At 39.7% G+C, this 14,984-nt stretch overlaps 1 protein-coding gene across 2 annotated transcripts in view; it reads left to right on the top strand.

Moving 5' to 3' along the window:
- LOC125432373 overlaps window positions 1-14,984 on the top strand; it is a 47,286-nt gene that overhangs the window by 10,910 nt on the left and 21,392 nt on the right. For both annotated transcript variants that reach the window (XM_048495835.1, XM_048495834.1), the window contains exons 2-10: window positions 2,761-2,956; window positions 4,283-4,419; window positions 6,113-6,204; window positions 6,823-7,162; window positions 8,536-8,568; window positions 9,456-9,485; window positions 10,453-10,494; window positions 12,001-12,042; window positions 13,511-13,552. In XM_048495835.1, the coding sequence (XP_048351792.1) occupies window positions 2,761-2,956; window positions 4,283-4,419; window positions 6,113-6,204; window positions 6,823-7,162; window positions 8,536-8,568; window positions 9,456-9,485; window positions 10,453-10,494; window positions 12,001-12,042; window positions 13,511-13,552 (954 nt within the window). The remainder of the gene's footprint in view (window positions 1-2,760; window positions 2,957-4,282; window positions 4,420-6,112; window positions 6,205-6,822; window positions 7,163-8,535; window positions 8,569-9,455; window positions 9,486-10,452; window positions 10,495-12,000; window positions 12,043-13,510; window positions 13,553-14,984) is intronic.

Below are 14,984 nucleotides of genomic sequence, written 5' to 3'. Positions count from 1 at the left end.
CACAAAACTTTCAGGGTATCTTCAGGAGAGTCTCTAGATGACACCATCCAGGTTTGGGGAATTTTGCTTCAGGGGGTTTAATTCTATGGGACCCAAAAAGGGTAGGGTCCATCTCCCACTGCCCCCTGAAGTAAAGTTCCCCAAACCTGGATGGTGTCATCCAGAGACTCTCCTGAAGATACCCTGAAAGTTTTGTGAGTTTACCATGAAAAATGTGCACTCCACACCCCTCTATCAGAAATTCCCAATTGACAACAATGCAGCTAAGCCACTGCAGAACAAAGAATTTTGTGAACATTTCTGGGGGTGCCTGTAGGGGGTGCCTTTGTAGATGTATCGGTACCAATATTTCCGTGTATCATCAGGAGCCTGTCCTGATGATACCCTCAAGACTGGTGCAGTTTGGTTTAGGGGGGCCAAAGTTATGGACCCTCAAAAGGGTAGCCCTCATCTCCTTAGTTCCCATTGGAAAGAATGGGAGATAGGGACACCCCTTTTGGGGGTCCATAACTTTGGCCCCCCTAAACCAAACTGCACCAAACTTGGAGGGTATCATCAGGACAGTCTCCTGATGATACCCTGAAAATGTGGTCCTGATATGTTTAAAAATGCGCCCCCTGCAGGCCAAAACGTGAAAAAACACCAAAAAATAAAAACGCAATTCGGCTGGTGATCCGAATCTCATGGATTCGGATCTGTTAGGATTCGGACAACTCAGATTCGGACCCTGCTCGTCCGAATCCGTCCGAATCAGTGCAGATTTGGTAAAAATTCAGATTTGGACTGTCCGAATCTCCAACCCTACATTCCACCCTTGGTTGTCTACTACTATTGTATAAATTGGATTTAGAACATATAGTATTGATTTATTGTATATTGTAATTTATTGTTTTTAGATGTTGTAATGCTGTTCTGAGCCATCCATGGTGGGAAACAGATCGGAAAAATCGATGAGTTCCCATTACTGAAACAAATGAGTTCCCATTACTGAAAAAGCCAGGTTAACTGTCTCATCTATGAAGGTGCTTGGATACATGAAAATACAAGCAATGTAATGCGACCAGATTATTGAATAAGCACAGCATATTAGACCTGGCATGGAATACAGATATAGTGCAGAAAAATGGCATTACAGATACAATACGGGCTGTTTCTGCATGGCACAATTATGCCGGGTTACAATTGGTATCTTAAAATCTGGGTCTATTTTATCCCAGTTTCTCTCTTCACATGGCTGCCCATTTCTGTGAAGGACAGGGAGGAAATACTTCAATTTGTTTTGCACGAGTCCAGGTCTTTTGTATTTACACTGCAAGTGTATCTGCCCAAGCGCAAACATCCCCGATGTCCCATGTTCTGATTGGCTGTTGTTTTGGGGCAGCAGCTTGAATGAACATCTCCACCCTGCCTTTTGAATTGCTGGTCCACAAAAAGGCTGCACTTTTGATTGGTGAAACCACAGCGAGTGAGAGGAAATGAGGCCCCCCTTTTTTTTCAGTTCTGGATAGGGCCCAGTGCAGCCCTTAATATGGCAAGCATTGCTGTAGTGAAGCCAGTAGTGGTAAACACCTCTGTTAGTCTCTTGTCTTGAAAATCCCATAAGGGAACCACCATAGTTCAACTGAAACGTATGGCACTTCACACACTTGGCAAGTGCCAGTCACACAATCCATTAGTGAAGGAGTTAATATTGTGCATGCTAATTAGTTAGTGAGGTCAGAAGTCAGTGACCAGGTAATTGACCCCCATTGGTCAAGCAGGTCTACATGCAAGTCTGCATGTTGGCAATAGGTTTATATCTTTTGTTACTCTCTGCACATGCTCTCTAGTAGCTTATTAGCCATGTGATAGCCAAGCAAATGGAGCTAGCCAGTTAGAAATGGAGCTAGCCAGTTAGAAAGTTATTTTCTTATTTTTGTATCAAAGTTTACCCTTTCATATTTTTATAGTTACTAAACTTTATTTACAGTAAGCAACTGTCTCTGCCACTTTATTGCACAAACTCTGCATTGATAAGAAGTGTGATATAATAATCACAACTGAGATTCACATCAGGTTAGTATTTGGATGAGAGACCCCAAGGAATACCAGTGTTGCTGTAGTGAGGTCGGCAGTGGTAAACATCTCTGTTAGTCTCTTGCCTTGAATACCCCATAAGGGAACCACCATAGTTCAACTGAGACTTCATGGCACTTCACACACATAAATACTTGGAAAAATACTTGGAAAAACTTGGAAAATGGACTGTTCATAAGATGAAGCTATGTAGTCCTTTCAGACCTAGGTGATGAGTGAGTTCGGGAGCGCAGTAGCAATCCAGTTAAGTACCACATGGCCACCTGTCTCCTCTTCACCAATGTTTAAGATAAGTGCTTGAAGGCCCCCAGCCATAGAGGCCCTACCCCCATATGGTGCCTGCACCCGCAAACCCATCTGGGCGATCTCTTCTTCTCTTGCTCCCTGGCCACTTGCTTCAAATGCTGCCCCTGGGGACCCTGGGGACCCTGGGGAGAGCAAGGCTTTTAAGAAAATCAGTGTTCCAGTGATGCTCTTGGAGAAGTCACTCTCTTGGTTTCATATGTGTAAAACAAACCTATTAGTCAACTTCTTTAAGGACCACTTTGCCCTGGTAAATTTAGCAAAAATGTCAAAAGGTTTTTTTACACAGATAGACAGAAGAATTATAATGTTATCTTGTCTTGTTCTTGTCAATAATAGCTCCGCCATCATCTTATAGTTTGCCTTGTTGTCTTTTCTCAGATGGAGAAATATCCTTTCTTCGTGCTTCTGTTTTGTGCTACATTTACGGGCCCTGTTCTTGGATATCCATTTGGTGATGTTTCAATAGCTTGTGATTCCATGTTACCAGACCATGGAGCTGAACCACGGAAGTCTTCCCCACCTTTTGTTATCTCTGTATCTTTTGATAGATATGATCCAGGAAATGAAATACAAGGTAAATTACGTACAACCTTATAAATACTAAAAACACTGTACCAAAAAAAGTGATTAATCATGACAGATATCTGAAACAGGGTCTGGTTGTTGAGGAAATATAGCGCTTGCTATGTCAACCTTGATTGTTTCCTCTGTGTTGGCTGACTCACCTTAACATTTTATTTTTATGCTACCTTTCCTCCTCGTCAGTGCCATGAAGGTGCACAACAGTTAAAACAAAACCTTAAGAAAGATAATTAAAATTAATAAACCCAATCAAAACCAAAACACACAATAATAGCATGTAAAACAGTAACATAAAACATAAGAGCAGGAAGGAGGGAGTTCCAGATAAAATGAAAAAAGTTCTCACCCAGTGGCAGAAGACAACGACAAAAGGCTTGGCAATTCTGGGAGTTTTGGGGGTGCAGGGCCTAGGAGGGGCAGCATGAAGGATGCCACAATGTGATCAACCAGATGTGTTGTTACAGCCCTCCCACATTAAGCCATAGGAATTTTCACACTCTGTACTGGTGGTCACATGGAAATGATATCATAGTGTCCACATTGTTGTCCTTTCTCCATTTTTGCAACTGTTGCTCCACTGCTCGAGTTTGGGTTCGGCAGCTTACCTGCCATGGACGGGCAAATGGTAATCCTAGAAATAGCGGCTTCATCTTGATTTGGGTTCAGAGCCAAACTAGGAGTTATTGTAGATGGCACAAGACTGGAATGATATGGTCCGTGTAGCCCACTGTAGCCAACATTGTGGCTTCAGCATTCAATACTAACAGATATTTCTGAGTATTTTGCAAGGGTAACCCCATGCAAAATGCATTGCAATAATCTTATATATGTGTTAGCAGCTAGCTAACAACTGACACTGATAAAAAGAACTCCTAGCTGCAGCTACCAGAATTTGGGGGTTAGTGCACCGGTAGCAACACAAAGAATTTGCACTAAATAATAGACTCACCTGTAATGCATCAATCCCAACATATAGGAAAAATGTTTTATGATTATATATTCACAAATATGAAACTCAAGCAATATGAACCACCGTACTTTCAGTGATAAAATTAATTGAATAATGGAATGCAATTTCAAATGCCCACTGCCTTCCTTCTGTGCACTTCAGTTCTAGTACTATATATAGGTTTTAGACACTGATGATTAATTGCTATTCACCCCCATGGCTGTCATTGTTATGGTGGAGAATGCATTTTATGAATTCTTATAACGGACAAATCAGTTTGTTTGTTTGCATGTTTGTCTGAAACAAGCTCCCCATGGCAAAAATTCTTGATGGAAAACTTATAAATGTCTATCTGTCGATTTCCCTTAGTGATTCTAGAAGGAACATCGCAATCTGGATTTAAAGGATTTATGTTACAAGCCCGAGAAGTTGACGGAAATATTCCTGTTGGTACATTTCGCATCGTAGATCGAAACACACAAGGCCTTACATGCTTCAATACTTCAGTATGTGTTCATTTGTTCAGAGGATTTACAGTCTTTTAAATGATGCCACTTAAATTTGAAGTAACAAATATGTCTGGTTATTTGGTCTCCTCTATAAGCTAAATAGTCCCATGTGGTTTTTATAAAATCATGTATATTTTATACATGCAGAAAGATTTCTCCTGCTGGCCCTGCTGACATTGCTTACCAAACGTAAACAGCAAGCCCTACAAAGGTATGGGCCCAGAGTTTTCTACAAGATCAGGAATGCTGCTGATTGTACCTGGCTGATCAGTCTCCTTGATCTGAGATTGCAGATGCCTTAACAGACCAGGTGCTTGCGAGCAGCAGCAGAAGGCCATTGCTTTCACATCCTGCACGTGAGCTCCCAAAGGCATCTGGTGGGCCACTGCGAGTAGCAGAGTTCTGGACTAGATGGACTCTGGTCTGATCCAGCAGGCTCTTTCTTATGTTCTTAAGTAGAACAACACACAAAGAATGAGTAGGGCTCTCTGTAGATGGCCAGATGAATACATAGTTAGTAGGGACATTAGCAGCCGGTGAGATCCCCTGCTTTGAAGCCCCTCCCAATGGCACCGTTCAGACAGCCAGACTTACCAACAGCAAATTTAGGCCTAGTTCTCTGTTGTCAGCAATGTGATGACATCACTTCTGGTATGCACTGGAAATGATGCCATCAAAACAGCAATGACTATGAAGGTGTTCTGGTACTTGGGCAAAACTCTATGATAAAAGCGGACCTGAGTTTTTACCCAAATACCAGAACATCCCCACATGTTGATGTCCCTTCTGGTGCACATTGGTCTAAATGTGCTGCTGGTTTCCTCTACCACCAACTGGTTACCAGAGAGTGACCCATGGTGATCCTAACAATTAATGAGCAGTCTTTCTCAGGTCTTTCAGTGTGAGGAGTGTGGCTTCTTTTATCAAGTCAATCCTCCTCTATTGGGTCTTCCTCTTTTCCTTCTACCTTCAACTTTTTCTATTATTATTGTCTTTTACAGTGAGTCTTGCCTTCTCATAATGTGACCAAAGTACGATGGCCTCAGTTTGGTCACCGTACATTTCAGGCTGGATTTGATCAAGAACCTGCTTTTTTTTTTTTTTTTGCTGAGTCATAATTCCTGTAAAACTTTCCTCCAAATCCACATTTCAGATTAATAATTTTTCTTCCTGTCAGCTCTCTTTGCTCTTCAACTTTCATATCCATACATACTAATTATTTCTATTGGATAGTATGTTTGGTATTAAACATCAGTGTTTGATACTCAGTTATTCTAATGAAATCTGATACCTCATTTGAAGAAGTAGTCAACATTCAACAGTATCTGATTTGTGACTGTCAATATTTGATGGTTTCCAATACTTCTTCATTGATTTATCAGGAAATGTTCCCCTGAATAAGAATAAATAAACCCTTAACAGGAAAAAAAAGTGATGTCAGACCTTGATTGAAAAATTGAAATGTCAAGCTTTGAGGTCATTTTTCAAAATCTGACCTCAAATTTTCAAAATCAAAGTCACATTTTAAAATTCATTCCTCTGTTTCACATATTTTTTTGCTATAATTATAACATTAATTTTTGCTCTAATGACATAAATAGCAAGTCTCAGATATTGTATTCCTTGACTTTTATAAGCAAATATACCTGTGTTTTCATGAATCTCAATTTTATATGTATTTTCATTTCAGAATTCAGCAGTAAGTCACACAAGTCCTAATGTAAAGCACAGAGTTAGCACTATGTGGGTTGCTCCTCGTAATACAAGAAAGATACGACTAATGTAAGTTGTAAATGTATTGTAAGATATTTACAAATGGACCTTTAAAATAATGTCTTAAAATAAATTATTAAAAACTATGTATAGTCAAGGACTTTCACAGCTGGATTCAACTGGTTGTTGTGGGTTTTCTGGGCTGCGTGGTCATGGTCTGGTAGATCTTGTTCCTAATGTTTCGCCTGCATCTGTGGCTGGAATCTTCAGAGGTGTATCACAGAGAGAAGTGTGCACTTCTCTCTGTGATACACGTCAGAAGATTCCAGAGTTGCTTGGCACAGGGGAGAATGGAAATTGAAAGCAGAGCTTGGGGAAATAATCCATACAAGAGATCTTGCTGTGACAGACATTCGCCCCTGCTGTGCAGCAGACACCTGGTGCAGAAGAGCCCCTGCATGCACAGGCACTTTTACGAACACACAAGTAGGTAATATAGCTTGCCTATCCCTAAGTGGACAGATGATTGAGTCAAATAGAAATCTATCAATTAAAAGTTAAGGAATTCCTCTATAAGCATTTTTCCTGCTGAAAGTCATTTGAGAAATGATGTTGCACTTATTACACATTAAAATATTTTGTTAGAAAAAAAGCTCAAACAACAATATCTCTATTTTTTTTCCTTAGGGGAACTTTTGTTCAAGATTATGATACCTACTGGGTTGGTGTTCATAGTAAAACCCTCTCACCCAGAGATTCAAAAGAAACTAATGATACCAAAACTGTCAATGGTTCCATGACAGTTAATACCTCAGGGGTAGCCAATGATTCTATAACATCCATTGTTTCTGAGAACACCACTGATTCAGACACATATGATGATGGAAATTTTGATTTCAACTCCTTAATTGGGCCTGAGATAGACTATGAGACATTTGAGACAACTGATGACTCCAATAGAGAAAATGAGACACTTGAGAAAATTGAAGACCCCAAGAGAAATTCTACAAGAAAAGGCAGGAGGAAGGTATTTAATGAAATGCTTATTACAGACTATGTATTTATATATGAATGAAAAGGGGACTTTAAATTAATGGAACACATGCACATGTTTAAAAAATGTGACTTGATCCAGATGAATGAACACATGATTACTTCCTTAAGATCTGTTCTTATGTCACCTTAGCACCAAAATGAATCCCTGTGAATCCTCCACATGCACTTAAATACTGTTAAATATTACCTTATGGAGGGAAACCATCATGCCATGACTATTCTGATTTTTCTGTGTATGTATGTATAAAATTTGCTGGGGAGATGCCTTTATATTGGCATCGCTGTGGGACTGTAATGCTTTTTCCTACTCTGATAGCTGATAGACAGCCAGTGATCACCTACCGAATTGATTGTTTGGGATGATCTTAGCCAATGGGAAACAGGAGAAACTTCATTGGGCCCCATGCTTACCATCCATAGGCCTGGCCCCCAAAGGACAGAGAGAAGATGAGTAGACTTCTGTCACCACTCAACCCGCCATGCCTGAAGCTCAAACAGCAAGCTTGCAGTGACTGCTCTTTGCACCTGCCCTGTTTGAGGCTTAGGCAGCTGGTTTCTGGTGTCCGTAGTGACTCCTAACCACCTCACAAAGGGCAAGAGCAACCTACTGATTGACCCTAGAGGTGGGGGGGGGGGTAGCAATGTAGTGTGTGTGTGCGTGGGGGGGGGGGCAGTTCTGGGGCCCTATTTTGGAATTTTGATTAGGGCTCTAGAATCACTAAGTCTGCCCTTGTGGGTGGCATTGATGGATAATTGCCTGAATTAACAAGTAACCAAAGGCTGAATTTGTGCATGTCGCAGAAAGGGTGAAATGAAATAATAGAATGGATTATAGCACCGCTGATTAAAGGTGAAGCACTTGTCTTTATTTCCCCCACACGAAAAACATATATTGGAGGAAGAATCTAGCACTGTGGTAGTTTTCCATTTGCATGGCATGATTAGCAGTGGGAACCCTTCCAATGAAATCCCCATATATATTTGCAGTCTGAAGTGGTTCAATCAGTTTTATCCCTTTAGGACTATACCTCCCAATGCTACTGCATGTGTAGTCTGGCCACATCAAGGATAACAACAGTTATTGTGTTGAATCCTGCTTAACATTTCCATGAGTGGGAGGGGGCAATTTGCACCAGGTTCACAGACCTCTGACTCCTCCCCTCATTTTTGTTTGTGGATGTTCCCCTCCCACAGAAGTAGCATTTGGGGGCGATAGCTGGAGAGGGAGGCAAGAATACGAAAATTTTCATTGATAAAATCATTCATATCGAGACATCCTGGTTTTGTTCAAGATTATTAGGCACACCTTTTATGAATTGTTAACACTTTTAATTTTTCTTTCAGTCCATTGTGAATGTGCAGATAAAGTGTGGAGAGGTAAGAACCTTCACTCAATAATTTCTTTAACTTTCTCATAGCAGCTGTTCTTAATTGCATATGGACTCATCTGCACAATGCCACAATATTGGTTTGTTAAAAATGGCAACATGCACTGTATTTCCCTCCCAAAATAATATTAGGACCACAATCCTATGCAGATTCTCTTGGCAATAACTCCTATTAATATAGGTAAATAGAGACTGAACTGAATTGCTTGTAACCCACCAAGATAGGAAGGCCTCTATCAATTTGGTTTAATATTATTCATTACTTTTTGTAAATCTTCAAAAGTTACAATTGTCTCACAAACTTTTGACAAGTTTGCCTTTTGGCACATAGCCAATATTAATTATTCCAGAGGGGTAGCTGTGTTAATCAGCTGTGTCAGCAAAAATGAACAGTAGTCTTGTAGCACCTTATAGATGAACTCATTCTGATTCTACCATTTGCTTCCATGGGCAAAGTGGGAACTAATTCATGAAAGTTTATTGTAGAATAAAAACTTGTTAGTATTTAAGGTACTGTAGCCTTTTACCTGTACCTTGTTAGTTATTTATTCTGTAGTTATTTAAAACGGTAACCTTTAATAGACATCATTCAAATCCACTGAAATGAATATAACATTCCTTAGCTATTTAAATATGTGGATTTGCTTTCATTTTGCTGATGCTTTCTACATGATAGTGTGGAAATAACTTTTACTTGCTTCAGGCAGTGAGATGAATAGCAGTTTTACATTTCTCATTTCATAAAATCAAGACAACTAGTTTTAACTGTCATCCTTTTCTCTACAAAAGTTCAGAGTGTTTTTTTATACCAGTAGAATAGTAACATAGTTCTTTTGAAAAATAATTCACGGTGGGTTGTTGTGTTTTTTTTGGCAGGGTGGATCAGGCAGTAGTTCCTGTGGCCAGGTAAGCATTACTTGTCCAAAGCCTACCATTCTTTATAAAGAAGAATGTGCATGTTTGCACCTGGTTAACCTGGGTTGGATCCCAAGTTTCTCTTCTGCTCAGTCAGTGTCTTCCTCCAATGGCAGAATCTTCCTTTCATCCTCCAGTGAAAGAAGGCTTCCATTTAGTAGAGGGAATATAAATCCAGTCCATTTACCGCACAAAAATATTGTTTCAACCACAAATTATTCATTTATAATTTTGCTTTCTCAAGATCATTCATTTGCGTAATATTCTCTAGTCTTTTAAGCTGGCCAGTTTCATTTTCTGATCTGTTGTACAGCTCCCTTTTTTGACCCAGTAAATATGTATTTAACGGATACCATGTAATGTGCTTTCCTAGTTGACAAGGTAGGAATGCCAAAATTGTAGGGACTAAGAACACTATAGTTGGCATAAAAGCAGGCATTGATATTTTATCAAATATCTATTAGGACAGTCAGTAAAAATGACAACTGCAGTTTCATGCTCAGCATGGAGAAACTACGACAGAAGGGAGAAACCATGGCACTTTTGAATCAAGAGAGTATGTCTGCAAAATTCAGAAATATCCCTAGTTCTTGCTGTCTGCATGGTTTTCTCCCCTCTGCTTTTGAAAGGAATCTTAGTTGACAAATCAAAATGTGGAATCAGTTTGGAATCAATTTGGAATCAAGAAAAGATAATAGCATGGCTAACAAGTGCTACCTATCCCTTTTCCCCCATTGCAGACTAGACCTTATTTGTTCACACTACAGATGTTGCTGGTTTTGGCAAAACATCTGTTTGACAGAATGAGAATTTCAGAGCCATTTTCACTTTTACGAATGCACGGTTTTTCTTTTTTCACTGATAAATTGTGTGATCTGAATGCAAAACACAGTTACTTTTGATCTATATTTATCCCCTGCCATATTGTAATGCCTTTGAATACTTCATTTATTTCCAGGGTTCGAAAGGATATTCTCAGATTGGTGGCAGCCAGTCCAAGGTAAATGTTGCTTTCTTTGTATTACTTTGAATTAATTTTCCTGTTCCTTCTCAAGACTTTCTTAAGTCCAAGTTACACTGTTAAACTTTAACTGACGGATGCTATTCCATTGCAAAGAATCCTTAGAAAAAATGATTTGCTGTAGCATGTAACTTTTAAAAAATTATTCTGCTGTTTTTCTCCTGAAACCTTCCAAGTTGTTTTTGCCACTCTTGGATTCTTGATGAATGCTTATCACTTTGGGATTGTGTTGTCGGGGAATTTCTGAGAGGAAATGGCATAAGAAGAAAGTTCTAGTGTTACTCTCTCCACTTCTCCACTGTACTACAGTTGGCTTTCAACGACAGTTTGAATTCAGTTTTAAACTTATCTTTAAACCATGTTATGTTTAGCGTTCAGTATTGTGCAGATGTAACAATCATAGTTAGCACTCAAAAAGGGAGAACCCTGAGCAGTGGTTCTTAGAAACACATCCAATCCTTAACATGTTTAAGAGGCCAGGAAACTGGTCCTTTGTGCACAGCACAAAATAAAACGTCTTGGGGACATTAAAAGAAGTTTTTAGAGGAGGAAGTTCGCACAGCTTTTTCCACAAGATGTCTTCAAGACATTTCATTTCTGCTCAACCCATTTTTTTTAGAAAATGCTAAACGAGCAATATTTTCCTTCCAAGACAGGGTCAAGACATTTTCCCTTGCCTGTGCAGAACAAGGAAGTGTTTTTTCTTTACCCAGATTATAAACGTTTTACTTTCCCTTTCCCTCATTGTTCATCTACTGCCTCTTGACTCCTCCATGTAGCCTGCCATTTGCTGAAGACCCCCTAAGACATTTGCTCTGCAGGCATCGTGGCCACCCGCCTTTTTAGTCAATAAAGTACACAATAGAATTCAGCTTTTCCTGCTAATTTCAGCAATGTATAGTTTTCCTGGGTTTTAAAATTTTTGATGTATTTTCGAAGCTACGATGACTCAAAATTAGAATGGATTTTCATTTTGAGTCATCATAGCTTCAAAGACAGATAATTGAAAATTTAAAAAATGGGAAAACTATACATTGGTGAAATTGGTAGGAAAAGCTGAGTTCAATTGTATAATTTATTGACTAAAAAGATGGACATCTGCAATGTCTGCAGAACAAATATCCAAGGGGATCTTCAGCAAATGGCAGGCTGCACAAAGGAGTCAAAAGCAGAAAATGGCGGGCAGCGGGAAACGAAAGTAGAATGGTTAAATTGAGCAGGAACAATCAAACGCATGGTGGGTGAGAACCCCCCCCCCACGTCCTCTAGCACTTTATTTTTGTTTGTGCTGTCCACACCAAAAATAAAAAATGAGGAGACGGGTTCTTTAATCTAAGGTGTCTCCAGAACATCTTATTTTGGTTGTCTGAGCCTCTCAAGCAAATGTTTAGAATTTCTCTGCAGTACATGACATGTAAGGATTCCCTCACCCCCTGCCTTTATTTCTAAATCAGTTTATGACTAGTATCATTTTTTAAATTGCAGGTTGTTGTAGTTAAACAAGGGAGCAGCACTAGCTGTGTTGGAGTAAGTATTGTCTTGAATCAGAATGGTGTCTTAGTATAAATTCTTTTGTCACCAGATATCTTAAAATGTGTGATGTATCTGTGTTACTGCAAAATAACATGGAGAGACTGAATCACTTTGCAGATGTTTTCAAAGAAGCTACCAGGTTTCCCCCATTATGGCATTTTGTCATTAGTGTGCTTTGAGACCTCTGTGAAATTGAAAGCCCATTAACAGGTGGCTTTGAAGACATTCCAGTTTTCTTACTCTACAAGAACCTAAATTGCTGAACATATTTTCCACCTGGGGTATACCATGCACTGAACCCTTCAGAATATACCATTCTAGGAGGATACTACCGATGAGTGGGAAAGTTCACCAAATGGAATGTGTGTCTCCCTGGAAGATCTGTTGTTTTTGATCTGTTGTTTCTGAAATCAAGTTGATTTGGTTGCTTTACTTTCTACTTATTGGATTTCTGCTAGAACAGGCATTAGTTCCCATAGCAACAAATTATCCATGGTAAGCTAAATGGAAATCCTTGTGAAGGTCCATTTTCTGCTGCACTGAGCAAAACTCTAGAAGATAAGTTTCTACAGCTCTTCCCTACAGCCCACATCACTTGTATTATAACACTAACCTCCTGCAACTGTTTGCTACATATGTCTCTTCCTCAGGTTGAGTTCTGTTAAATTTATGGAGGGACACCAAACCTTTATTCTGGAGTGCGGGAATCTCTTTGAAGAACAAGAGCTGGTTTTTAATACCCTGCTTTTCTCTACAATCACCTTTCCTTCCCCAAAATTGACACCTTGTGATGTAGGTAGGGCTGAGAGGGTTCTGAGTGATTAGCCCAAAGTCATCCAGCAGGCCCCATGCGGGGGAGTGGGGAATCCAACCCAGTTCACTGAATTAGTGTCTGCCACTCATGTGGAGGACTGGCGAATAAAACCTGGTTCTCTAGATTAGCGTTTGCTGCACTTTACCTCTACACCATGCTGGCAGTCACTGTGAAGTTATGCCCTTCTAAAGCTGTATCACCACACCAACAGCCGATTAGTGGCTTCCAGGTGTGATCTCAGAACAGTAAGAGGCTGGGGAAGGTTGAATGAATGAATGGAGTCTCTTAAAGCCTCTTATGATACAACAGAAATGGTCAGGTTGTGTGAATGCACTGCCCTATGCAGAAATGGCTGCGAGGAGGGGGTTATGAGAAGGCATTCAGCCCCTCTTTTCAGGCTGAAAGACTGAGACAGAGACATAATTAACAAGAAGAAGAATAAGGTGAAGGGGAACTCCTCCTCTCTTGGCTCTGAGGACTCTTTGGGTCACTTGGAAGACTCAGATGAAAAGGACCAATGGAGGAAAAGGCACCCTTTAATAAGTTATGATTCTGATAGTAATTCTTTAATAATAATAGTGTTATATGAGCTGTGCTGACTATCTTGCCTAGTGAAAAAAATGCAGCTGTTTTACCATTTTTCCACAGGGTGGAGTTGCTGATGTTTACAACAAACATGCTTGCAGAGATGTAAGTCTTATTTTGTCACTTGTTTCTATTTTTATCAATGTTTACTGTACAATAAGAGTGTTTTCATGATGAATTATAGTACAGTCATAATAGCACTTGCACTCTCAGATAAACAAGGCTTTTGCACTCTGTCCAGGAAAGAAATAGAAGGAATCCATTTGTTTTGCTAACTATTTGGCATCCTACAGAGAATCTTTGCTGTGTTGGTCCCAGATACTGGGATATGCAAAATGGGTCAAGTTTTTGCTTAGAATGATTTTTGCTGAAGAGATGAGCTTCCTTTCTTGATCCATCTGAACCATCACTCTGTCTCTGACATGATGTGTAAAAGTTCAAAAGCAGAACAGAGATTTCCATTCTTTCAGGTTAGGAGACATTTTTAGGGGAGAAATACAAAAGAAGTAACCATAGGTATAAAAACTGATTAAAAGCCTGTCAAGTAAAGATCAAATCAGGTGAGATGCAAGAAGAGCCATGAACTGATCTCCAGTCATTTTTATTGTTAAAATAGCAATTATTTGGAGTAACTGTCTGAATTGGACCATGGTATGAGGGAAGCCGTTTTCTTTTGGACCTTCTATTTGCTTTTCCAGGAGAAGTGCACATTTTGTTTGTATCTTGACTGTGTGTTATCCCCCTTGGGGCAAACAGAAATTCTGGGAGTCATTTCAGATTTTAAAACAAGCAGAGGGAGCAAGGATTAGCCACTATCCATTTGCACCATGATTTTGATCTGAATCATACCACATCTGCTTTTAGCACTCACATGTATACAAAGAAATGATCTGTTTGTAGAACAGTAAAACTCATAACTGATTACTGATCAACTAAATCTTTAGTTGAGTGACCTAAATGTTAAAGCAATACCTATAGAAAGAAAATTGCCAATTAAACAACCAATCCTAGAAAGATTATGCACCATCTTCTTCATGGGATGAGTAACAAATTCTTGATTCTGGGTACAAAAAAATAAGACCCTAATTTGAATCCTTGGAGGTCTGGATTCTGATGATAAACTTTTATAGCAGTGGCCCAGTACAGTACTCATGCTGAACACATGAAGCTGCCTTGTACTGAGTCAGACCGTTAGTCTATCAAAATTGCTATTGTCTACTCTGGCAGCAGCTTTCTGGAGACTCAAAAAGATGTCTTTCACATCACCTGCCTACTGATTCTTCCAGCCAAAGATGCTGGGGATTGAATTTGGGATTTTCTGCATGCAGAGCAGATGTACTACCTGACCTCTGCCCTCTGCCCTAGATGTTGCCATTTCTAATTCTCAGGAAGCACAGCAAAGGCATCCAGTTCCTCTTCCTTTCAATAACACACAATTAACCTCCCTCTCTGCCTCATGCTGCTTATTAGTTTTAAGCAGGTTATTGAAATACAGAAGTAGGCTACATTTGAACTGCCACAGAAATCAATCACAGTC

This window comes from Sphaerodactylus townsendi, linkage group LG05 (genome assembly GCF_021028975.2).
Source record: "Sphaerodactylus townsendi isolate TG3544 linkage group LG05, MPM_Stown_v2.3, whole genome shotgun sequence".
Classification (NCBI taxonomy): domain Eukaryota; kingdom Metazoa; phylum Chordata; class Lepidosauria; order Squamata; family Sphaerodactylidae; genus Sphaerodactylus; species Sphaerodactylus townsendi.
Note: the sequence above shows the minus strand (reverse complement) of the source record. Positions and strands in the feature narration are given on the sequence as shown.